We start from the raw sequence: 27,610 nt of genomic DNA, 5'->3' as shown, positions 1-27,610 counted from the left end.
AAAACGGAGTATGTTTGAGTACAAGATAATACCTGCTTCTTTGGGGTCCAACGCAGTTGAGAGATCCCACATTTGAACGGTTCCACTTTCATGGCCAGTTAAAAGAAGTCGTCGAGGGCGCTGACTCGATCTTGTCACACTTTCACATTCATACAAACATGAGCATGAAATGGATGAACCATCAACAGATTTAATTACACATATTCTTTTTCCATTGCTAGCCAGCCGAACATAAAGCAAATCACTGTCAGGAACAACTCTCTGAAGAAAAATTTGATCATCGTCTTGCTCTCCAAAGGGCCCATTATCCCATAGTCCATTGTCAAGTGTGAGGGTGTGAAAAGAAGCAACAGGAATAGGTCCTGGTTGGGTGGATACCATACCTCGGAATCGAGTGACGGACCACGTCCGTACATGACCACCATCACTACAAACTGAAACAAGATGTTTTTCACTTAGCCTGACCTTACAAATTGGACTTCTGTGGACGGTAAATGTTTGGAATAGGGAAGGGCCATGACCAACTGTCTCTGGGTGTTGGACAATGACACGAACTACACCCGAAACCGTACCGTAAGCAATTTCAATCCAATTTCCACTCAAATTAGTCTTCGGGGTTAAATACACAGAAATCGAACTTATTGAGTCGGACTCAGGATCCTTGTACAGTTCACTAACTAATAAATCATTATCTTTCATCCTTAGAGGGAACTTCTGCATATCAATATAACAGATAGTCCCTGATGCACTTCCAAGTAGTAGGAATGATCCAGCATAATCCCAGCAAGTGACAGAAACAGCACTCTGAGTTTGCCAATGTTTTGTTGTACAATGCCATACTCCAATTGTGCCGACTGGAGCTTTTCTAAGAGCTACTAAATGATTCCCGATGAAGAAGAGGTCATCCGCATGTCCCTGCAAGAGTTAACTCATGCAAATTAGAAAGTCTTCTTTTTACCTTTTTTTTTTAAATACTTTTTTTTACTAGAAGTCTTTTATTACCAAAATATACTGGTTAACATTAATTATTCTGTAGTTCCTTGAAACAGTAGCTTGGAAAGGAGCTTCTTCGATCGGAAATTAAAAATCCACTTTTACAAGTCTGAAATTTATTAGAACACAACCGACCCCCCTTTCATTCCCTGCTTGGCCCCTAGATACCCGTGTGACCAAATGATGTTGAACCAAAAATTTGAGACTACCATTTAGCTCAGAAAAGTCGAAACGTCTAATAAGAATAGCTTCAGGGTGGACATGACCTCCAGAGGTCCAGGGACAATGACCCTAAATCTATGTAAATTACAAGTTGTTCAAAGAAAGGTTTTCAGAAGAAGCGCTCTAGTTTTTCCTCTTCTAATTTGTAAGGAAGGGGTAGCCTTAGACGCTTCAGAGGAGGGCTGATTCGACTAAAATTCTCAGTTTTGTTTTTTAAGAATCGAAAGTGAATGAGGGTAACGGGTATCTTTTTTTGTTAAACCCCTTCCCGTAATAATCCTGAAAACATCCGAACTAATTTTTAATTAGCGATTTTGTTCAATGTAGGTGAAAGGTCAAGAAAATATACCACCTGGAATGATATGACCCCCATAGACCCTGTGGAGGGGGCCCTAGGTCATGTTAGTAATAATGAAAAAAGAAAAAAGGTTTGTCCGTTTGATTTTGGGTACACGATTGGCTCAAAGCTTTCAGGGATTAATCTCTGAGTCAAAGGACCAAACATTTTGTCATGAGAGGGGAGTTATGGGGGCCCAAAACAAATTTCATCCTTGATCAGTTTGAGACTTTCAGTCGAAAATCTCTGGGCCAAAAGTAGTAACATAAAAAGATTGTTACGGGGTACGTTAGCCCCCTTCTAAAAAGGGCCAAAAGCAGGAAAAAACAATGCAGAAGGCAAATAGGAGAAAAAAAAATATTGGTTCCCCTTAAATGGAACCGACAATGGGCCAAAAACTTTACTTCCCCGGTCAAATTGCATGGAAGGGTAGCCATAGAAACCTGGGAGGGGCTCAACCGATAGGAGGTTGAAAGTTTTAGTACCGTCTTTAAGCATCAAAAGTTATTGGGGGGCAACAGGTCTCCCTGCCGTGCCTTTTTCTGCTTGCTGTCCCCTCCTCATGACCCCATGATATCGGATCAAATTTTAAGATAATAATTTTTTCAAAAACAACGAAAGGTCTAATAAGAACGCCCCCCAGGTCGAAATAAGTTCCACAGCCCCAGATTTAATGACCGTAATTTATACAAATTACCATTGTTCACAGAACGGTTGTGGTGGAAAAGGCGGTCATATTTTGTCTTGATTATTTGATAAGCAAGGAGCTTTTGTGGCCTGGTTCGCTGGGCCAAGATTCTAAGAGGTTCCAAGGGACTGCTATAGAAAGGACACGCGTCCATGAATAAATGAAAGAACAGTATGTGTAATCCGAGTTTTCAAATAGTATGCAATAGTCCAGGAAATCGGAGGGGGGGTTTAATTGGACCTCAACTTTCATGTTGGGGTAGAGAATGTAACGCTTAAAACTTTCTGGGAATATCGTGGGGGGGGTCAAGAGAGCCTCAAATTATACATTTGGACTAAACAATTTTTATGTATGATTCGCCAATATTTTCCCACTATTCCTATGGGACTTATGATCTATACACAGTTAAGTTTGGAGGCAAATCAAAAGATCATATGTGTTGCCACATTATCAAAATAACGTGTCCGCAATATCTCGGGAATGGCCTAAGGTATCAAATTGAAAGTTTCAGGGGTGTTGAGGGGGGGAGGGCAAATGGAGGTAAAATTATGACTTGAGATCGTTTACGTTGAAAAAAAAATAATTAAACTGTTTTGTAATTTTTAAGGTTAAGCAAAATATTCTGAGCGTCATGACAATTTTAAATATTGACTTGTTTAATATCAGTTTCTAAATGCTCACCAAAATGTAACATCTTTCCCTTGGCTATGAACTGTGCGTCTCTCTATAGGCAAATAAATTTTCTGTTTTGTCAATAAGGCTTATAACTCAAAGAATTTATGAAGAGCAATTGGAAATCGCCAAACTTATTAGCTTGGCTTTCTTTGCAAGTAGTTTTTCTATATATATATATATATATATATATATATATATATATATATATATATATATATATATATATATATATATATATATATATATATATATATATATATATATATATATATATATATATATATATTATAGGTTTATTCCATATTGGTATTAAAAAGAAGACGAAGAACAGTAAACCAACCTGGAATTCAAATGGGCCAAGCTTTGACGGGCTAAAATCATCCGATATTTGCCAGAGATGAATGGAGCTTCCTGAGCTGACGGCTATCATACAGCATAATGCGTTGGTGCGATAGTTAATAGCAAGTTTATCAATTTCGTCGTCGAGCGTAGAAGAAGTGAAGATGGGCAACCAGCCGCCAGTCTCTCTTTGTCTAAAAAAAAGAAGTGAAATATGCATTATTGATGGACAAGAAGTCCATGAGTTGACATTTGCTACAGCTGAATTTTTGACAAGGTCTTTGAAATAACTCGACTTTAATTGAGTAAGTATATTTCCGTTAACTCTTTAAAATAGATTTTTAAGTTCATTTTTGTATAGTCATGAATGTAACACCTTGCAAGAACACAGGATTTTTTTTATTGGTTAGGGGAGGGCATGATTTCATCAAAGCCTCTAAAATTGGCGAATTAAATGGAAACTAAGGAGATACGAGAATAATCTGGACATTTTTTGCTAGTCCAAGCTAAAAAAAAAGTCTGCATAGGAATGCATACCATTAAATAAAAATAAGGTGGATGAGAAATCAACTATTTTTAGTATGGGCTTCAACCACTACGTATGGTCACTGCCTTGATATATTCATTCGATTCCTATTCCCACTAACTCTCAATAGTTATTTCCCACTTAAGTGGCTTTTTCTATTCACTCTAATGCAGTGTTTCCTAATCCTCCCTTAATGAAAACCTATTTTAGATTTTTGAAATACGTTTGCAAGTTGCTTTTCTTATCCGCAGTATTTGATTAATTAAACCCAAAATAGGGAGTTTGGTAATATATTTTCAGACTAAACAATGTGGTGGTATTTTTTAGTATTAATTATTAATGTGGCGACTGAGCTTACATCTATATAGGATGTGTTTTAAAATTGGTGAGTTTTCTTCAAAGTTAATCTTGTGCAATATTATAAATCCAGCTTATTCTTGCCTTTGGTCTTGATTTGCAAAAGAATCAAAAGTTCAGTTTTGCAGAGGCATGGAGAAGGAAATGCACCAACGTTCGAAAAAAAGCATCAAAGCTTTTGGATACGAATGACACATTGCATAGCGCAACTGAGATAGCGATTTTGTTGAAATTTATTCCGCTCCGAAAAGTCATGTCGTAGCTCTAAGAATTCACCATGAGTTAGTCGCGAACAAAAGTGGCGTCTAAGTAAACATGAAATGGATTTCGAAGTAAAGCAGCTTTCTGTTCAGAAAAGCTCGGAAAATAACATTGAACTTCGGATTCAGGGCTTGAAGGTGGTAATTAATTTCCTCCTTTAGATTACCTGCGATTACCATTTTCGGTTTGTCAGTTTTAGAGGTAAGGTGTTCAAACATGGTAAAGATTCAAACATTTTCTTTATGAAAATGATAATGAAAGCCTGAATATGAGAGTAAATGACGCGAGTTTTTTTTTACCCTGCAGTTTTAAATTTCGCTTTTTCGTCGATCTAAGATGTCAAATAAATAAGCCATCCTTTGGATCCCGGTCTGATCATTAGAGCATCAAATAAACTCATATTTTCCTTATATTTTTAACAACTGTTTCATTCAGTTTTTTAGTTCAACTACTCCACTGGCAACAGTTCCTTTTGATAGCCAGCTGACAGCAGGGTAGAAAGAAGGCCTTCGTGATACCAGTTTATATTGTTATATATGGTTTTGATGTCTTTGCTCATAAGTGTTCTTCTAACTGGATTGAAAGTAATGTGATAAAAGTCAAGCGCCGGAGATCAATTACTATAATAAACGCAAGCCTTGACTTCCATCACATCGAAACAGAGCTTTTCCATATGAACTCTTCCCAGCCAAACACAATTCAATTAACAACTCATTAAAAACTAAGACCACTCGCTTGACGTTGGGGACCCAATAACTAGGAGCCACTAAGGTTAACCTCATAGAATTAAAATTTGGCTGCTCTCCCAACTTAGAAATTTCTTCCTTGGTACTTATTCTAGATTATTCTTTTGGTTCTTATCTTCAAGTATACAAAGCTTTTTTTCTTCCTGATGTGTAATTTGCAAAGGCTAAAGACCCAAGCATGGTCCAGGCGCAGCAAGGGTTGTTTGTGAGAGCCAAAGCCCTGAACTGCCGACCGAAGCCATTAAAGCCATCCCAAGACAAAAACGAGCCGAATTCACCTCTGGCTAGTTAGTAATAATAGTAATTTATTGTTACCCTCTGTACACAACAAAAATGCACAAAAGAGGAGTGTAAGAAAATGAAAAGAAAAACAAAAATTGCGCACAATTCTTGACAACTTTAACTTTTATACACTTATTCAGAATACAGTTCCAGATCCAGAATTTGCATAAGGATATATGGACTACCAAATTAGTCCTTTCACCCCTTTGACTCCACAAAAGTATCTTCAGATAGAAATGAAAATATCCTCCAATCAGCTAACAACGGGTTCTCCCTATATAGTTACTTAATTTTAATGATGTGTTGTGGGAAGTGCGGGTATTTGAGGTGCCTGTCCCCAGCAGTTTAGGGCCTAGACGCCGGCCGGTACCTGTGCGGCTCTCCCAACTCACTCCCGCTTTCTTCCGCACATTTCATAACTATTACTGAATTAACTCCTTTTCTTTGCCTTCGTCATGCTTTATTATATTGGTCAAACATTATAAAATTTCACAACTAGCGACGCTAGGCATTTGATAGAAGGCAAGTCAGTGGAAAATCGGAAATTTCACTGATTTAACTTCTATCAAGTGCCTAGCGTCACTAGTTGTGAATTTTTATAATGTTTGGCCCATGATCTAAGGCATGACAAAGGCAAAAGAGGAGTTGATTCTGGTTATGGAATGTGTAGAAGAGAGAGGGAGTGAGTGGGAAAAGTCGTATAGATACCGGCTGGCCTATAGGCCTTAAACTGCTGGGGACAGGCAGCTCAATTACCCGCACTTCCCGCATCACGGACACAGAAGTCAAGCCCAAGAGCTTGTGGTACTTAGCTCTTGGGTAGGGTATTACCATCTTGTTTCGCTTGGGAGCTTGAGCCTTTTGGCTTCATATGACATTGTTTTTTTCACCTTTATTTTTTTTTCAGGCATTTTTAACATTTCTTTAATTAACTATAATTCCCATGGTTTCAAATTCTCACTGCAGGGATAGACACTTAATTTTATATCTTTAAATAGAAGACAAGTTTAAGTGTTTGTATGTCTGTCTGTTCTTACACTGAATAAATAAGTAAGGTCTCAAAGCTAAAAACCTAGAAATTTTTTTTTTGTAACAACTTTGAAACCATCAGAAGGGAGAAACAATTTTCTCAAATTTCAGAGCTACTAACAGACAAAAAAAGACATTTAAAAATTCACGCTATGACGTCATGATTTAAGACTTGACGATTAGGTCATGATTACAACCCTACATGGGCTTCATTTAACTGCCTGAGTGACTAGCAGAAAGGAAATAATGTTCTCAGTAAATCGAGGGTCGAGGCATCTTGGCTCGGAAGCAAGCCGAACCTGTATTCACAATTTTTGACTTAAAAAAGTCTGCAAAAGTGGCTTTCTTTTTTTTTGCTAGCCAAGAGCCAGTGAGAAAAGTGCAATCAAAGAAAACGCTAGCTATATGTGTTCATGGAATCTCATTCCCCTTCAAGTGACTGGTTCATATTTGTGTAGTGTTTAGAATTTCATATCTCTAAAAGTCAAAGAGTACCTGTAGACAACAGTTGTGTGTGCATATGCCACAGCTATGCATTGCAGATGGGCCTTTACAACTCGAACCTTTTCACTTGATTTGTTTATGCTCCAATCAAGTCGAGGGATACGACTATCCCAAGAAGCATTTCTTGAATGACCGGCTCCCTGAGCTAGACCTGAAAATAATGATAAGAGGGAAGTCTTCACAGTCGTATACTAAGCAGCTTTTCCATTCAAAATACACACAGACGTATAAAGATTGGCAGACATGCATACAAAAACACAAAAAAAACACACACGCGCACAGACACAAACAAAAAAAACACACATACACACATGCACGAGGAGCTCAGAAGGAAAATTAAAGCTTAGACTCGTAATATATTGTACAAAGGGTAAAATAACAAGAAGATGGGACAGATTCGTGTAAAAATTATATCAGTGAATTGATCGGATTAGAGAACCTTAACAAACTGATGGCAGAAAAGAAAACCAATGCATTTCGTTCTGACTTAACTGGTTGTTTATCCGATTACTTGACTTGAATTAATACTCCTGCTGGTGGTGCAGCGTAGAGACACGTGACTCTTCGCCTCAAGTGGGAACTGTCTTCGGCAAGCGCGATTGCTTTTTATAGATTAATACTTATCATTGAGAGGTACTGGGCAAGGCTGTCCCTCCGTCTGAACCGGGGTATTCCACAGGGGCGCCTTCAGCCATACACAAAGGGACCAAACTGAATAGAGTGTTTCTGCTGGCATGGAGAACAAATGACTGAACTACCGTAGGGTTTACGCAGCGAGCTGACGAGAGCTGGGAGTCGGATCTGTTAGTGTCAGTTGTCGGGTGCTCGAGACGAAGTCATACCACCTTAGCTCTTCGATACGTCACGAGAACTTTGCTTGGGTCACGTCTATGGCAACACGAACAGAAGTAGCAGCCAACCAGGCTGTAGAGCGCAATGATACGGTTTTGCCGTTGCGTGACTGAACTTCAGTTTCGACTGAGCCGTTATCCATGATGACACGTCCGAGATAGGTAAATGACTTGACGATTTAGAAAGCCGCTTTTCGTGCCAGTGGTGAGCGCCTTGAACAGACGAGAGTATTCGTCCAGGAGCTAGTTTGTTCTAGTATCAGTCATTGAGACTCACGGTCTACCAAAACAAAGGCTGCTTTAAAGTTAACAAAGGTGAAATCTCCTATATGCAAGAACTCACGAGCTTTACCAATGACCTGGCGTAAATTAGAGAACTGCTCGGTAGTAGATCTGTTGGGTATAAAACCGGCTTGCTGAATCCGGCGGCACTTATGACTGAACTGGGCACTTCTATGGATCAGCATCATGGCATATAATTTACCAAAAATTGACAGGGGGTGATTCGTCTATAATTAGAGCTATCACTTCGACTACCTTTGTGCTTCCAAAGAGGGAGTATTATCCATTCCTTCCATTATTGTGGAATCAATTCAGTTTTCCAAACGAGGAGAAGAGCATTTAGAGTCATTGAGTTTTCTGATATGCTTGAAAAGTGACGTGATGTCACCAATTCGTGCTGGATCTTCAATCTCATCTGCTTTTGTAAAAAAATTGCTGATTGTCTTGGCGAATAATTATGTTCCTCATGCCGTTTAATCGCCTGTAAGAGGGCATAGCTCTAGCCAGTTGCGCTTTCCTGCGTTATCCAATTATTTTAAAGCTTCTTGCAACAACCAGGGCTTCTTTGAGGACATCTTGAGACCAATGATCTCAGTGCCCACCAATAATACGTTGTTTTGTATGTCAGCCACATTGTGACCCGGGTCAAGAACGGCATTCAGGCATTCAAATCCGTTCTGGTTTTATACTGCGTACTTTTGGCGGAATTCCTCGGTTTTTAGTTTCTGGGTGTCCAACCTTGGTTGGCGGCGTTTCTTAGGCGGGGCTTTTAGTCATAAGTGCAATTTCACAGAAACTAATCTATGGTTGATATACCCGAACTCAGCACAACAATAAGCTCTGCAATTTCTGACTGATAGCTGCCAGCTTTGGTTTACTATGATATAGTCAATCATCTTTCGCGTGCCCCCGTCATTGATATACCATGTTGGCCTACGAATATCTTTCCTGTGAAACATGATGTTTGTAATGACAAATTCATGCATGGCGCACAGCCAGAGGAGTTGGATTCCCATTTCGTTCAAAGAGTCAGGGGCAACCAGACCAGTTTCAGATTTAAAAGCTCCACTAGGATCAGATGCAGTTGCATTGAAGTCACCTACAACGACCAAAACATTATCCGATTAACCATTAGATAATTGATTTTGGATCTTTATCGTATAGCAGCAAGCCAAATTTAATTTAAACAGCTACAATTTGTAGCCATGAACAAAATATTTTTATTAGATAATATTGTTGAATGCATGTTCATTCTTCTGCATTAGACTTGCCATGTGCCAAATACATGTGGCATAGAATAAAATTTTGGATTGTCGTTGTTATTTATTTGAAGTGAAATATTTTGACTTAATTTTCCCCAGTTTTTTAGTACTGCAGAAAAAAAGTTTGAGTAATTTTTTTGCTTAAAAGAAAATTATTAAGACCAAATATTCCAATTGACTCGATTTGCAAGATCAAACATTCAGAAGAGCGAAACTTTCAATGGTCTTAAATTAATTCTTAAAAAAGATTAATAGATTACAAAATTGAAAAATACCTCTGGATTGGCCAAAATTCAAGAATCTTGAGTCGACGGAAGAATTTCTTGAATGATTTCTCGACGTCGCAACACTCTCTATTCGATTAATTCCTTCCAGATTACACGAGTCTTTCCCTAAGAGATTAATAGGCATTTGTGACTGAAACATAATAAAATTACGGAAGAAATTTTACAATTTCCAAAACCTAGACAAACTGTTACGTCAGAACAATACGTCCTTTGAAAGAATATTACACATATAATCGATAGTACTGTCTTTTTTCAAAAATTTCATAATACGTTCGGGAGCTAGGTAAACATTTTTTACAGCAGCAGAAGCTTTCCCGGTACATTTTCTCTATTTTAAATTGCAAATATAGAGATAAGTTAAAAAGGCAAAATATTAACTAAAAGGCAATATTGGAGTAAACAAGCAAGGTATATACACAAAATCCTATAAAGGGATCAAATTAGTTCAGTACATAGCACATCATACTCAGCTAGATTCACATTGCTATGGTAGTATGAAGCATTGTTGAAATTTTTGGTTGGCTTGATCGACAAGTTTTAAAATGCTAATACTTTATTACTTTGCCCTTAAGCATAAAACGGAGCAACATCATGTTATTATTTCTAAAATTGAAGAATTTACAAGTTAAGGCTACGCTACTTTGCCTAAGAATCTAACACCTCTTGGTTGTTTTATATGTATTTCATTGCGAAAAGAATTTGATTGTCTATTGATTGCCAAATAAACATTTTATTAACAATTGGCAAACCACTTCATTGTCTTGCATCATTATTTATAATTGGTGCGTAACTATTTGTATGAATAATGAAAATTCAAAACCTGTATACCACCTGAGCTGCAAAGTTCAAGGATTAAAAAGTTCTAAATTAACGTCTCGTTACTGTAGATTTCCTCTGACCAAATTTCAAGGAAATAAAGAACCTTACTGCGGAAGGTAGGCGGAGCTCAAAAGTAAAGGACACCTTAGGAAATCTATCCCCACTGCCCTCTTGCCCCAGAAGTTTCCAGCAGGTTAGAGGTAGAAAATGGGCAATACTCTCTGAAAATTATCATTCTCGTGTCCCACTGGCCCAAGGTACTTGACCCTTGCGTTTCAAGCCAACTAGTAAAAAAAAAAAGAAGAAAATACCTGCCAAACTCTCTCCTGAGACGTTGGGGACTGGAGTGCCAGCCATATACATAAAACATCTCGCTGTGAAGGAAGAGGTGTCTTTGAGGGACCAAGGTGACTCAAATCATACAGATTGAAAATCATTGCAAGTTTGCGATTCATACATGGTACAACACCCCCAAATTTAAACTTAGAAATAGAAGGCAATAGGTGGATGTGATTTTGAAAAGGTAACTGTCCCACTTTGGAACTCTAATTACATAGATGGAAAATCCTTGATAGATTCTTTTTCAAAAAAGGCACCACATGCTTACTGTTCTGCTAAATCTGGCGTTGCAAGGGGAGAGGAGGTGATGGTAAAGGATCTAAGGATCCTCTTATGTTCAAAATTTATTGCACTGCGCCGACTTAATATTACCTATTTTGTAGTAACATTTTGTTTATTTTCCTCAAAATTGTTGATGGGAGATGAATCTTTTCAAATAGAATTGTTTTTAATTCCTTGCCTTGTTGTTTGTTTATGGCTATAGGATAATCACCAATAAAAGAACCTCTAGTACATCATTCTACCAAACAAAAAATAAGTTTGATGAGGGGATTTGATGATACTCTCGCAAAACCCTTCAATTCCCTGATCAGAAAAGAGAGAGGTATGATGACAGCGAAAAAGAAAATCCATCTTAAAACCAAAATTTTAGTTATCTGATGAGCTTGAAATCCACTTTGTCATCAGGGAAAAGCAGGCCTCACTATTTTCATTATCAAGCACCAAGCTTAATAATAAATTGTAGTGGACTGTTAGCGTTGTCATTATTATGATTTTTTTTTTAGTTCAAATTTGTATCAATACTACAATTTTACGGAGCTGCAAATGCTTATGGAACTGCTTTGTGTGGAGACTTGCATGCCGGGCAAAACAAGCTGATCTTTTATGACTAGCTTCTGCGGCAATTTTACAGATATTTACAGACAGTTGTACATATACATACCCAGTGCATGTTTGGACACAGTAATTTTAGGACAAGCGCATACTCAGACATGTTAAAGTCTGAGTAAATAATTATTTGTCGAGTATTTTTGGTACTTTAAACTTTTAATCAGGATCTTGTCGCGGAATAGTTTTATTTTATAGCAATAGTTACAAGCTTTTGACAGGGCTCTTACGAAAAAATATATCAGCAATGAAGGTCCATTCATTTCATTGCAGTTGTACAAAGTTTTCGCTGAATACATTGTGCCGTATCTTGCTTTCATTAGGACTGTGTTAGCAATTATTATTAAGACCTATATGCTTGTTCTTTGTTTAAAGGTAGATAAATAAAAATACTTCGTGATGTTTTTTTTCCCTCTAGTATGACAAAAAAAAGTATTAAGAGTCGCTTTTTCGTTTTGTGTTCAAACAATATTTTCATATTTCTTGTCCATTTCTGAGAAATATGTTTTCAATCTAAGCTCTGTTACTGAGCTCAAAATTATTCAGTATGAAAATAGCTCATAAAAAGAACACAAATATAGGATGCCCTGAGCCATGGTTGCAACAAAAAAAGACATTAAAAAAACTGACATTATTGCTCCATGTTGTTCCAATAAAAATCATATCTCTTATAAAACTAAATTGTGAAATTGCAAAACTTGTCATTGAACAAAATTAAAAATTAAAGTTTCAGCATAAACGTTGTCATTAATCTGGTTTTCCTTCTAATCACTAATTGTTTGTAATTACATTTTTTTTTGCCACAGCTGATGGCAAATAGTACTTTGCATGTCTTACTATCGGACTTTACATAACAATTTCTATCTAAATTTACAATGATCCAGTACACATAAAAGGGATCAAGTTATGTGTATTGATGATTTTTCAGTTTTTACTTGCCGTTTGCAACTACCCAGACTATCGGATTCGCCGAGTAGCATTTTGATTTAGATGAGTTTCTCATGGCACTGGTAATTTGAGTTACACTTCAGCCATAATAAATCAGTAAAGCAGCACAATCTTTGTCGGGGTTACTTTCAATAATCTTGGTTTTTATGGACCATGATGTTAGTAGCACTGCAGTCTGTCTTGTAAATGAATTACAAGAATAAGACCATACCCCATACAACGACATACCCTTCTAAAATATTTATGATACAACAGTCTGTTTTTTTTTGTTTTTTTTTACTACATGATACTACTAACTCCGATTTGACATATTACACAACATTAAATATGACATAGGTCATTGTACACTGAATTCTTAAAAAGAGAATAGAGCTTCAACATTTTGAGTTAAATAAAAAAAAAAATTAACTATAAGTAAGGAGCAACATTAAAACTTAAAACGAACAGAAATTATTCCGTATATGAAAGGGTTTGTCCCCTCCTCAACGCCTCGCTCTTTACGCTAAAGTTTGACTTTGTCACAACTCTACTTTTTAAACAATAAAAAAAACTTTAGCGTAAAGAGCGAGGCGTTGAGGAGGGGACAAACCCTTTCATATACGGAATAATTTCTGTTCGTATTTTGTTATAAATTTTCTCAGGCTCATAAATTTTGATGGGTAAGACTAAACTTGATGAAACTTATACATTTAAAATCAGCATCAAAACGTGATTCTTTTAATGTAACTAATATCAAAATTCCGTTTTTTAGAGTTTTGGTTACTATTGAGCCGGGTCACTCCTTACTACAGTTCCTTATCACGAACTGTTTGAAACAATATTACTCGTAACACGCCATAGGTGATATAAGGTTTTCTATAGAACTTGTTAGGAACTTGTCACTATTCATACATTAGTTCACACACAATGTAGAAAAAGACTAAATATTCATTTAGCTGTAAGTATTTTTAACAGCTAACAAATGAGCTTCTGAAGGCTTCCGAGTTTATGAAATAGAATCTTTAAGCATGGGACAATCAAAATCTTTTCTCGATTATGATAAACTCTTAATATTTGCATAAAAAAGTGTCAAGCTAAGAAATTTATTTATAGCATCTACTTTGTATATATAAACTAAATATTCCAAATGCGCTGAATCCAAATATGAACGAAAAAATAAAACCATAGCAAGAATCTTTAAAGTGCTTTTTCGTAAAATTTGGGGGTTATAGACTTGAAATTTTGTTTAGGATCCCTCCTCCATGCAAATTTTTGTAGTGAACTATAATCCTTTATTTAGGTTTTTCCTTAGGTTTTTCAAGGAATATCAAGCGGATGCTGCACTTAATCAAAACAAACTATGATCACTTAGAGTGTCAATAGGGTGACAAAGCAATATCACAATAACGGCTTAAATTATTAAGTTATACCTTTCAGGGTAAGTTGTGACAGATTTTCGACTAGCAAGAAGACACTATTTGTATACTTTCGATACTACTTATACGGTTACTGTGACTAATGATACTTAAGGGCATTAAGTTGAAACGTTTAGGGGAGTTTCGGTTAAACGGAAAAACTATACACATGCAAGTATTAAAAGGGTATATAAGCAATATCATAGGCAGCGCTAATCTATCATAGCAAGTATTGTCAATTATATTGTAAAGGAGCAGAGTTTAGATATCGTTTTACTACAAGAACTATGAATAGATATGCACCGGAATGTGAAGAAATGAAGAAGTGTGAACTATGATAAATATGAATCTGGTTTATCCCCATTAGCACCCACAGCGTCACGCGTTAATTTTTTAATGTTTTATGACCTTATTTAGTGTTTAAGACAAAAAAAAAACAGAAACAAACAACTATATCCAGTTAATAATCATAGGCAGCGCAATACCTCTGCCTAAGTAAAGAGCAATGTGGGCACAATGTATTATTTATTTTTTGTTTAGACCAGGGCACATCGTATTGAAGGAGTTGTCGCAGAAACTTAGAAAAGGACTTATTCGATTAGAAATTAAAGGGACTAGTGCCTTTTTTAATAATCGAAAGTGATCAGAGGGCAAATAACCCCCCTCACATGCCCATCACTTCCCCAAACACATCTAATCAAAATTTTGTGGTAGCCAATTTGTTCAACGTAGTTGAAAAATCTGGAAATTATGTATTTGAGGATGACAATCAACCCCCCCCCCATAGCCCTCAGGGCGAGGGTTGCAAGTTATGCCCTGGGGGAATATAAGGTATATATAGAAAGGGTGATCATATAAGTTTTGGAGGGGAATCATTGAATTGTTAATCAGAAATTCTAGTGTCGTTTTTAAGATTCAGAGTGATCAGGGGGTTGATACCCCCTCCCCGCCTCGTATTTTCCCGAAATGCATCTGATACAAATTTTGAGATAGCCATTTGTTGCCTAAGAAACTTCAAAAAGAGCTAATTTGATTGGAAATTGAATTGGATGCTGCCCTTTTTAATAGTCAAAAGTGAACGGAGGGCAACTAATCCCCCTCCAACACCCACCATTTCTCAAAAAACATCTACTCAAAATTTTGAGATAGCCATTTTGTTCAACTTAATTAAATGGTCCGAAAATATGTCTTTGAGTATGATACCCCCCCCCCTGAGTCCTTAGGGCACGGGTTGTAAATTATGCCCAGGGGGTATATAAGGTATATACATAAAGGGTGATAGTATAAACTTCGGAGGGGGCTCATCGGATTGCTAATCAGAAGTTTTAGTGCCCTTTTTGAGATTCAGAGTGATCGGAGGGTTGATACCCCTCCCCTCCACACACCTTACATTTTCCCGAAATGCATCTGGTAGAAATTTTGAGGTGGCTATTGTTGTCGTACGAACTTCAAAAAAGGTTCATTCGATTGGAAATTGAAAGGACTAGTGCCCTTTTTATTAGTCAAGGAGTGATTGGAAGGCAACAAACTCCCCCCCCTCCACGCCCATGAATTCCCTTAACACATCTAATCAAAATTTTGAAATAGCCATTTCGTTCAGCGTAGTTGAAAGTTCTGGAAATTATGTCTTCGACAACCTCCGTACCTCCTCAAGACCAGAACATAATTTGTACTTTACTGAAAACAAAAAACATTTTAAATGTTTTCACTTTGTTTTACTTGTTTAAAATGTTTTTACTAGATATATGAAGGGGGAAGTCTTCCCCCTTGCACTCCAATTACAGCGCGAGTGTCTGGTGCCCTTTTTAAGAGTAACAATCAATTTGTTGATTGCCCATCAATTACCTTAACACATCTAATCAAAATTATGAAATAGCCATTTCGTTCAGCGTAGTTGAAAGTTCTGGAAATTATGTCTTCGACAACCTCCGTACCTCCTCAAGACCAGAACATAATTTACACTTTACTGAAAACAAAAAAAAACATTTAAAATGTTTTCACTTTGTTTTACTTGTTTAAAATGTTTTTACTAGATATATGAAGGGGGAAGTCCTCCCCCTTGCACTCCAATTACAGCGCGAATGTCTGGTGCCCTTTTTCAGAGTAACAAGAGACTGGACAAGCAGCATTTCTCTCAAGTCCATTAATTTTCCAAACGCCTCCAGCCAAATTATGAGACAACCATTTTATTCAGCATAGTAGAACGGTCCAGCAACTAGTTCGTTAGGAATATTAGGCATGTCAACCCCACGCAATTATGCAATTGGCCCATTATGCTTTGAAATTTAATGTTGCTTAATATATAAGGCAAAAATAAATCAAAGGCAAAAATAAATCAAAAGGCATTGTATTTATGGTTGCCAATGAGACACCTCAGCAATACATCGAGAAGGACTGGGGGCATTAAGTTGAAACTTTTGGGGATACTACTATTACAACGTCATCTCTTACAATTTAAATAAATAAAAAGAGTGTAAGTGTTTCCAGGTTGTCAAAGAACATAGATAGAATCTTTTTGGAATGATATTGTTTTATTTGTCAGGTCAACTTCAGAAGCTGTAAAATTAAATTAAAAATTATACTATAAAATATTATAGAAAAAAAATTTGACAAGATATATAATATTTTTTTCACGAAAAAGACTATGTCAATAAAAAACGAACAGAAATTATTAAAAAAAACTTATTTAAAAAAAAACAGCCTTATTAACCCAAGAATCAGGAAAAATTAACTACCACAAACCACTATTGATTAATAAATGAAACTCAAAACGAACAGCAATTACAATAAATAGCCGAGTCAAACTCAAAACGAGCAAAAATTAATATGAATAAATTGGAATTTAATTTAAAACTTTCTTTCACAGCACGGTTGTCGAATTTGAATTTTACGCCACAAATAGTACTAGTATATATATATATATATATATATATATATATATATATATATATATATATATATATATATATATATATATATATATATATATATATATATATAGATGTACCGTATCGAAAAAATTTGACCTTCACGTTAAACATGAGTAGGGCTGACAACCCCCATACCTTTTCAAGACGCCAACACGATTTTCGTTTTACTGAAAACAAAATACGTTTGAAATGTTTTCACCATTCTTACTTTCATAAATAAAAAATTATCAAAACTTTAAGGAACAAATGTCAGCATATGTCAATTAAGCTGACAATCCAGGCTCATTTGTTTGTGTTTTTTTTCAGTAAAGCGCAAATTTTGTTCTGGTCTTGGGGCCCTATCCATGTTAATTTTTACTCGTTTTGAGTTTGATTCTGCTATTTATTATTTAAATTAGTAAAAAATTTATAATAATAAAAATCTATTATATATCTGCTATACTTAAATTAATAAAAAGAACCACTGTAGCCAGTAGATAAAATTTGCAATGACAAAACTTACTGACGGATTAAAAAATTTTATGGTTTTAGATCCCAAAATTTGATTAAAAAAAAGAAGAAAAAAAAAACATTTCAAAAATTATTGCTCCAAAACTACATGTGGCAAATTTTTTGCTCTTCTGGATTTCCTGAACTTAGTAAGTACAAAAAAATTAATTTTTCCGTTTCTTTGCAGACAATTATTTTTGGATTACTATAAAGCATCACATTTTGGAAAAATTGTGAATGACTACCAAAGTATATTCTACAAGCAGAATAAAAAAAATGCTGAATAAACCTTGTAAATAATCCTGAACCTCTCCCTGGACATAAGTTTTATCATCAGCTGTATATTGTTAATGGTTATATTGCTAATGGTCAACAGCTATTAAACAATATTCTACAAGAAGAATTACTAATATACTGAAGGAACCTTTTTGATAAACTTGAAAAACCCCTTCCCTAAATCTAAGCTTTCATCAACAGCGGTGACACACTTAAACATTCCATAATCTTGTTAATGTTAGTCTATACAATATTAAGACAGTCAATGAAAATGGAGAAAATTTACTTAAAGCGGGAAGAAGGCCATAGAAGAACAGATCTCCACAGGCTGAATGCTTCAATTCTTCGCAAAGAGTTAAACGCTTAACCAGTGGGGAAATACCGTAGTATTCAGCTTCATGTTTTAGCTGAATCAGATTCTCTTCTCCTGAAAAGAGGACAGGTTCGTATATTAAAACTCAAAATAAATGTTGAGCAAAATTATCAAAAGATTTTGGATCATTTCATAAGTTGTAAACAAGTAAAATAACAAATGATGGAATAAAATTAAAATGAATAATAAGTGGCTTGCCAAATCTGGAAGGAAACGTGCAAGCAGCAATTCAGAGGAGTTCGTTAACAAACAAGTCAATTATTCCATAAACCGACACAACTACAATCTCAAGCTTGCTGAGGGCCAACGATACAAATATTTCGTAGAGAGAATAAATTATACACTCCATCAAGAGAAATGTATTTCACGTGTCATTACTAAAAGAATCCATTGCAACTAATACATTGCAGTTGTGTGTTATTCTCAAGCTATCTAGTTTACAATCTGTGCACCTTGAGTTGCACCGGTGTACCCCTCCTAAAGGTCCATCGTCGTGTATTATGATTACACACGAGATAAACCAACGAATGGCAAAGCAAACATAGAAATTAGAATTCCCCATTTTAAGAAAGAATTAAACACCATTACATAACCATCGAGAAAGACTGCTAAGAAAGAGGGAAATGGGCCTATCAAGTAGTTGAACTAGGGGGACATCAAGAATCAACGGACTTGGGAGGATCCAAAATTAAATAATAAAATATTGAGAAAGATTCAGCAGCAATTTAATATGTAGCATCCCAACATTTTTTTTAAGGTCGAATCCAGTCCAAGATTAAAAACCGACACTAATAATTAAAAAAAAATCCTTTAACTACTTCTTAAATAAATAATTTCTTAGACCACACTACCTTTTCCATATTATCAAGATGTAAGCTTTTTATTGTTGTTTTGTTTTTTTACCTTTTCTTTAATTTTTTTTCTAATTTAGTCTATTCCCCCCCCCCAATAAAGACTTCAGGACTTGAAGCCAAAATATTTGGACTTTATTATTATTAGTTAAAAAAATGCCTTTTTGTTATTTTCCACTGCCTTACTTGAAATCTTATGGCCGTTTGTCTATAGTTTCTATTACTTAAATAGTCAGGGGGTGCGTCCAAGTACTTTATATTACTTCACCAGTTTCTTGAGAAATTTGTCATGTTAATATTGCTCCTTGCTTTCAGTGGAAAAAACTCATTTTTCTTATTTATTTAGTTTATGACCGTTTTCCAATTCATATCCAGGCCTAACCAAGATATGCCGTGGGGTACCGGCGCCATAAATCCCCAATTTCTTGCTGATAAATTGTATATCAATAATTGTAAATTGATTGGTACTGTCCCGCTTTTTCATTCTTTTTCGCTTAAGAATTAAAACGCGAGAATGCAATTAAATTTTAGATAAAATTTGAATATTTAGTAAATTTTTCGAAGAACAATAGTTTTTTTCAGTAGGTTTTTAAAATATTTTTACTACAAATTTCAGATGGATTATTTTTGTTCATATTGGTTAAAATTCTTGGTGATTTTTGATGACAGAAGCCTGACGTTTAAATATGGTACATTTTATACATATGTTTAAATACACCGAAACGGTATATAGGAATAGGAAAAGAGAAATACTATCATTTAAAATCGCTGAAACCAAACTCCTGCACTCCCCCCCCCAGAAAAAAAAAATAAACTGGCGAGGCTCATGATGCATCTGCTCCCTTTTTCCACCTCTGTTCCGGAGGAAGGTAAAAAATGTCGCAAGGGTGGGGAAGCACTAATAGTGTCCCCCTCCAACGTAGCAATAACAAAGGCGTAGACCAGAAATATTCCCAGGAAATAAAATGTATTAGATATCCATTTCTACTACAACCCACCCCTGCTTCACCAAAATTCATTATGTGTTTCTTTGAAGGTTCAATGAGATTTAGGATATTTAGGATTTAAAATGGGTTCTTTGAGCGATTTGCCCCCCCCCCGACTACAAAATGTCCCACCGCCCTCCTTCACATTAGTTGATGCTCACTTACAAGTCACTAAATAATTTTATGAAATATTTAGCAAATCAATTTAGTTAAATGAAATTTTAGAATAAATGTCAGAAACATTTGTTTGCAATAAGAAAGGAGGTATCACCCCACATAACCATGGGCACCCATAAGCTGAATTTTAGGAGGGAGGGCTTGCCTGGTCTAATCGGCACTTCCAATGTTGTATAACAGAAATCTCTAAAATAAAACAATATAAAAATATAAGGCAGCGTCATTCAACCAGGGAGGCTGGCACCCCATGCCCCCCTAGGGGTACCCATGCGCAGAACCTTTATTCAAACTTAGTCTAAATGAAGGAAGATGAGTAATTAGCTCCTATCCTCCCCTATACCCCTTTCTATATTTATCTGACCATTGAGAGTTAGAGAACTTGGGCATTGATATAAGTTTTCTTGGTCATCATCCCCCCCCCCATCCTTTGTAATAACTAATCCACAATCATAAATCACTAAAAACTATTTTATGATAAGCCTAGCAAATCAACTTAGTTAAATCAAGCATTAAGAGAAACATCCATATTAACCATTGATCATATGACTACATGACTTTTCAAGAATGAGTGCGCTACCGTGCGGCATTACTTCTTCCGCAATTTGGAAGCTCAATATATAGTTTTTGAATACTTTGAAATCGATTGGTTATCTTAAAATTTGAAATCGATAGCAACTTGGTCCTCTCTGGGGCTAAACTGTAGTTTGACACCACAAAATGGCAGGAAACACCGCTTGCCCAAGGCACAACCTTTTACGTCACTTAAAAAGGGACCATAGCTTTTAATTTCTGTTCGAATAAGTCCTCTCTCGATCCTTTAGGACCATGAGTTCGATTCGGTCATCCCTGGGAAATAATAATAATAATATTAAAATAAAACAACAAATAAACAGGCCTCTTTGATCTTTCTTCTGAAAAAAAAGACAAAATTCTATATTTAATTCTATATTTTTCTACATAGGAGCTTCAAACCCGCACAGCAGGTTTTTCTGATATGGCAAATCTAATGGTGTGATTTTCATTAAAATCATTTGAACTTTAAGAGTTGTTTCCCCCCCCCTTCCGAAAATCAGGCAATTTTGCTCAGACTCATAGATTTTGATTGGTCACTTTTAATTATAAAATACTTACGAGCAATTTACTAGTTAAAGTATGTCTCAGATTTCTTGCATATCTCCTTTCAAGCGTAAGAATCTACCTGATCAAGGTTCTTCAAGCAAAATCATGGTTCCAGACTTGGTGGTTGATACTAGAAGAAGTAGTTACCCTTCACCGACCAGGAGAAGTTGCAATCAGTCAAATAAATTTTTATAAGTTTGGTAGTTCTGAACATTCAATTCAATGAAAACCAATGAAATTTTTTTTTAGACAGTGTGAACTGTGTGAAAGATTGAGCTTCAATTGTCTGCCTGAAAAATGAACCACTACCAACCCTAATTGGCCGAAGACTGTGACATTCACACATAAGTTCCGATGAATATATTGAAGCAGCGTGAAAATCAAACTAATGTCATATTGGAGACATAATCTCACATTGATAGCACGCAATGCAGTTCCAACAGCTACTATAGACAACCGTAAAAGTTATCAAAACGAGCCTCTTCTCGTCGTGAAGAGCTTAATGGCAAGGTGGTTGTGGTGGTCACAATAAGCAACAAGTTTGGGGTAGCGACAAAGTGTTACTTCTTCATTCAAGATAGTTCAAGAAACCAGTCTGGCCTTGTTTAACACACAGGGCACTTTGGACAGTTGTAAAAATCGGATGTGAGAAGTTGTGTCCATATCCCACTAGACTTCCGGATGAAATTAACAAATAAGATTACTTAGCGACTCCAAAGGCTAGAAGCACTATCTGTGAGCCATATCAATCTTAAATAAAGTTTCAACCCACAAATTTTCTTATATTCTATTCATTATTGTTAGGATGAAATCACATTCTTAAATAAATACCTGGAGGTGCAACACAACTGCCAGCCTGTGGATTTGTTATCTTTTCCAAAAATCATATTATAGCGCTTTTTAATTTTATCATTTTTTTTCTTCAGATAAAATGTATAACGGCCACCATTTGCTGCAGTTTCATATAAAATTTATCAATTTCCACTCTCTTAAAGGAAGAACCAGGTCCCGATCCCCGAAAGGCATAAATAGAACACCAGCTTTTACATCCCACCAAGTCAGATTGAGATCCGACCAATCCTTTGGTAGATTTTCTGGGTGACAATAATTTAGGGACTCCCTTCACAATGTTTAGATTGTGCCCTGACACACACCTGGCACTCATTTAGCATGTGAAATTCATATCTTACAGGCAAAGACACATTAATTTTTTTTTTCCAAACTTACGACAGGTATAGAATGGTCTGTCTTCAATAAAATCTTCTAAGTCTTAAAAATAGCTAATAGTTAAAATTTGAGTTTGAAGAGATCTTTCTAGGCATAGTTTAAGCTCTGAATCTATTCCTGCAATTTTAATTCATCTGGCTGAAAAACATCAATATAAAATAGATGAATGTTTAAGCTGCTTGACTGTATTTTCAATGGTAAAACTGAAAATAAAAATAATACTGAAATACAGGAAAATTTGGTTGAGATTCAACAATCTCCTCTTGTAGATGTTCTGATAACGCTATTCCAAGTAACGTCCTTTACTTCAGCCTAGGTCTGGCTGGGACAATGATTGAATTTCCTGAAGTGACATTTAAGATTGCAAAAGTGACTTTTCAAGAATTATTGTCTGGAAATCTATCATTCTGCTTTTGGGTCCTGTACAATATGAATCTAATTATTCAAGCCCTACGAAGTTTTACTTTCAGGTCTCTGACAGTTGTATACACTAGACTATATAGCTGTTGAAAAAACATTAATTTTCTAAAGGAGTTATTTTAATTTTTTCCTCTTTTCCTACTGTTAGAGCACCAAATCAATGATCATCAAGAGAGAATCCACATTAGAAGGCTAAGTCATTCATTGGAGAAATGTACAGTGTTTCAAAGGAAATTATAGGCTACGAATAATGACAGTAAAAAACAACAACAAAACCTAGAAACAATTAAAAGTACTACTTGTTTTTACTAACTAAATCGATTTAAAAATTACGAATCTTTTGGATACACTTTAAGTCAAGTTAATCAGCGTCAATTTATCGTTAGTGCTGAAAAGCGGACAAAATGTTGAATCAAATTGTGCCTAGGATTTTCAAAACACTCTAAATACTTTAAAAAGGGACTTAAATACTTTTTAAAAAGAATTTAATTAATTTAAAATTATTTTTAAAATTAAAAGTAATGACACTAAAATGTTAGCCTAGAGCTCGCATACTATCCAACATACATAAAAGAATCACAATGTTTCAAAAAAGAAAGATAAAGGTTGATGAGATCATATTTGGACAAGTTTTTTGAAGTCTCTTGTTGCCCTTTGATACAATCCTTAATAAAGAGGGAACCTTGGAACACATTTTTTTATAAGAAGAGGGGATTCTACAAGGAAAATAGCCTATGTGTTTTTATGAAACTATTTCGTTTGACTCAGGGGGGGGGGAGGATAAAGGCCATCAGGATCGGCCTAGTAACCCCTCCACCGGTGTATGCAGGCTCGTTAGAGTTGCTGAGTTGTTTTCGTTAACTGTAGGCATATGAGGAAAGCACACGCATAATTTATTACTTCCATTATACAAAGCAAATTACAAAAAAAAAAAAAAATACAAACAATTAGATTCGTCAAAGTTTTCTATCTGTTTGACCTTTGGCACCTCTGAAATTTATCTTGTTAAGCAAAAACCTTAGTGTATAAATAGATTCAATTACCTATTTTCATTTCACCTCCTTATTGTAGCACTTCCAAAAAGATCAATTTTGATCCAAAACACCTCCCTCCCTCCCTGAAGTGCAGGTCTGTGGTGAATGAATACTACTTAAAAATATATTTATGGAAAATCCAAGAGATATAACGAATAAGAAGCTAGTGCAACATGACTTTTCACAAACTCTCGATTTTTCCATCGTTTTAAGGAGACACATAAATTGTTGTGGAGCTGAGCTAGGAAGTACTTAGAAAATTTCCACTGATATTGGATTTAAATCAAATTGATTGTTATCCGGAACTAAGACGTCGACAAGTGTCGGCGCCGAGTTAGGCTAAAACAGCCCGAGTCTTGTCTCAAGTAAGTAGCAAGTAAGTAGTACTGAAGGAAAGATAGTCATTTTTGAAGAATAGCAGTCACACTATTTGACTACATGTATCCTGATATTATTTTCAAGCTTAGAGCAAAATAGACTATGCTTCTTCTTGAAGATTAACGTAACTCCAAAAGCATTCAAGAATCTAAAAGGTCTGTAATCGACAAGAAATACAAATTTATAGAAAGTATTATTCTCAAGATCCATGAGGCTCGAATGGCTTGGGCCAAATTGAGCACCAAAAGAACAAAGTGCTTGGTATAAAAGAATCATACATATAGAATAAATATGACCTCCTCACATTATTGAAAGTCATTCAGAAAAATATGCCGGTCTGATTATTTGATTATTTAAATGAATTTATTCTATCTAGAAAAAACAATAATAAAAATAAATTCAAAATTGACCAAATGCTTCCATTCTGGCCTAAATTCAAGCATTTGCTGCGAATAATTGTCTATACAAAAATAAATATAACTTTCAATAATTATGGTGACTGGTAATCAGAAAAATGTGCTGTCTTTTTTTTGTCAACTGACCAAGGGTAATGATGTTCTTAGTTCCGGTAAAGTTCAAGGATAAAAGCATGAAATTAAACATATTCAGAAAGTATAACCTCTAATAATTACTGTACAGCATAACCAAAAATGTACTGATCTTTTTCATAAAATTATTATATATAAAAAAAATAAAATAAAATAAAACAACTGACCAGAGAGCATGATGTTTCCAGTCCGTAGGTAACCAAGAATTTGAGTGAAAACTGTTGGATCTCTGTCAATAAAATATGCCCCATTTTCATCTAAAAGTGATGGAATTCTTCCACTCAAAAGCGCAGTGAAGAAGGTGTCAGGAATCCATGAAAGGGTTTGCTTTGAAGTGCTAAATCTTAAAGTACATAGATTTAGAATGATAAGCAATCAATACTTCGGAAGAAAACTTTTTAATAGCCTAATAAAGCAAAAGTAGCCTGTATTTGGGTCATATCGTGAACCAGTTTTTGAGAAACGCTTACATTACCATTCTAAAGCAATAATTCGTTTGCTTCTATTTTCCAAGCCATCGTAAAAAAAATTGATCAGTATTTTTAACTACTTTGGCACTACAGTTTTTTGGCTGTAAAGCTTAGGCATGCAACTCCGCACAGCATTTGATATCACTTCACATTTGGTTCGTTTTACGAACCAGAATTTGAGATAAACTTGAGGTCATAGAAATGATTCCACAGGTTTTTTTTTCTTGGGCCATAAATAAAAAAAAGGGTGAAATTTTTATTTGCCTTGACACCCCAAAACATCTTCATTTTTGGCTCGAAGGCTGAGGCTCACGATTTTCGACAATACTTGAAACGATACTGTAGTTGATTCATATTATGGACCAACTTCTAAAAAATGATTATATAAGAATTCTAAACAATATCTTTGTTTTATTTTTCTGAGCTACAATCCAATCATTGCTGGATATTTCATTCACTTTGGTATCCTGAACATTTTAAGGTAAAGTATTTGGAATACATTCTTTTTTCTTTGTATAATTTGTTGATTAGTCTAACTGTAATAAATTATTAATATTACAACCAGCACAGTGTCCTGGAGATCGCTCTATGAGGAATCAGGGTGCCTTTAGAGTTTCAAGTGGAATCAAGATATAGGATATTTGGATTTTCCAAGAAAAATGTGTCACAGATTTTCTTTCTCAGAAAAAATTTGCCGAAAATTGCAAATAGTTTAGGCCTTAAATTTAAATTTGGAGTTTATGTTTAACGTGGGTATTATTTTAATTTCATAAGGTCAATGAAACTTATCCAGGACGAAACTCGACATTAGATAGCGAGTAAAGAAGGTTACAATTATGGTCAGACGCCCAAAGTATGAAGATACTTTCTACATACAAGACAAGGTCACGAAAATCACACTGAGACTGGTTCAAAGAAGCAAGAAGAATTCGTTTTAATCCGATATAGCAATTTTCTAACAATGGTTTATTTTTTAGTAACTTTAACTCTTTTTTGAACAGGCATATGACTTTCAATTTATGAATTTATGCTGACTGACATCTTAAAGTTTCTAAAACACAAGAGAAAAAAGATGACTTTTGCACTTCACAGTAAAATCTTTGCTATTATTAAAGTTTTTATGAAGGGGGTGCGGGGAGGTATAGATGATTTTTCAACAGAGAAAATATAATTGAGCCTGTCTTAAAAGCTATGACTTAACATTTTCGCCTATACCACTTTTGTGGGATACGCACAAATTTTCCTTTTCAATTACGGATATATTTACTATTCAATCAAATAGATGATTCTATATTTCCTTTATAAGATAAGGATTTTGATATAGGGACAACTAGGATTATAATCAAGATAGTAATGTTCAAGTGTTACTGATTTTGATGACAAAATGTGATAATGTTCAAAATAGTTTCAATGCCGTTCAAAAAAAAGTGGCCTTTCTGAATCTTCACTTTTATAGAACATGCAAAACTGGAAAAAACAGTGAACCAAAAAAAAAAGAAAAAAAAAATGCATTGTCAGTTTCTTTTGATGCATCTTATATTCAAGTCGATATTGTTTCTTTGACTTATCAAACATTAAGTTTGAAAATATGCTTTTTATAACTTACAAAAAGCCTGGAATTATTGTACTACAACGAAGAGCTTTGTAAAAAAAAAAAAAAAAACTTTATTGCTAGTCTCACTACTACCAATTACTTACATTAAGAAATTAGGCTATTCATACTTCCAGCAATAGAAGATCACCCTAATGAGGGATTTGATGATGTTCCTTACCTTGTACTCGTTAGACTCCTTAATCCTCTGATCAGAGAAAGAAAAAAAAATAATAGAAAAAAGAAAATTAGAGAACTAGGCTACTTAGGTTATTCCTGATAAGTATGGAATTCATTTTTTCCTAGACATGTGAAATTTTAGTCGGTATGAGTACCAAATTGGGCCCGGTTTCAAGAGACCTCATTTGATGTATTTCAATACGAGGACTGTTTTTGCAAACCAAATCACTAAGGTCTTCCTTCTAGTCTTATCTAAGTCCAGAATACACGTTGCCTAAATAAAACAGCTTTTTAGTCCAAGCCAAAGTTCATGGATTAGACAGTCAGCTAAACCTCATATGACAGTTTTCTACTATCACTACTACAGCTATTGATGACTTCTTGCAGCACTAAACTGTCTGAGCCCCAATCTCCTTTGTCCCATTCTGTGCAGAATATTTCTCTTTGTCCTTCCATGTATTTCCCATTTTGTTTAAATTTGTTAAAAGATCACTTCTATTCATTTGAAGAACCCCTGGTTTGCATTTGGTTT

General features: G+C 35.3%; 1 protein-coding gene across 1 annotated transcript in view; it reads right to left on the bottom strand.

Moving 5' to 3' along the window:
• LOC136029244 (BTB/POZ domain-containing protein KCTD3-like) overlaps positions 1 to 27,610 on the bottom strand; it is a 54,890-nt gene that overhangs the window by 12,679 nt on the left and 14,601 nt on the right. Inside the window, exons 2-7 of the mRNA XM_065707475.1 lie at positions 25,005 to 25,180; positions 18,011 to 18,151; positions 9,630 to 9,746; positions 6,951 to 7,110; positions 3,256 to 3,448; positions 33 to 915 (exon numbers count right to left, since the gene is read on the bottom strand). Coding sequence (XP_065563547.1) covers positions 33 to 915; positions 3,256 to 3,448; positions 6,951 to 7,110; positions 9,630 to 9,746; positions 18,011 to 18,151; positions 25,005 to 25,180 — 1,670 coding nt within the window. The remainder of the gene's footprint in view (positions 1 to 32; positions 916 to 3,255; positions 3,449 to 6,950; positions 7,111 to 9,629; positions 9,747 to 18,010; positions 18,152 to 25,004; positions 25,181 to 27,610) is intronic.

The sequence above is a fragment of the Artemia franciscana genome, chromosome 7 (genome assembly GCF_032884065.1).
Source record: "Artemia franciscana chromosome 7, ASM3288406v1, whole genome shotgun sequence".
Lineage (NCBI taxonomy): Eukaryota > Metazoa > Arthropoda > Branchiopoda > Anostraca > Artemiidae > Artemia > Artemia franciscana.
This window is presented reverse-complemented; position numbering and strand designations above follow the sequence as displayed.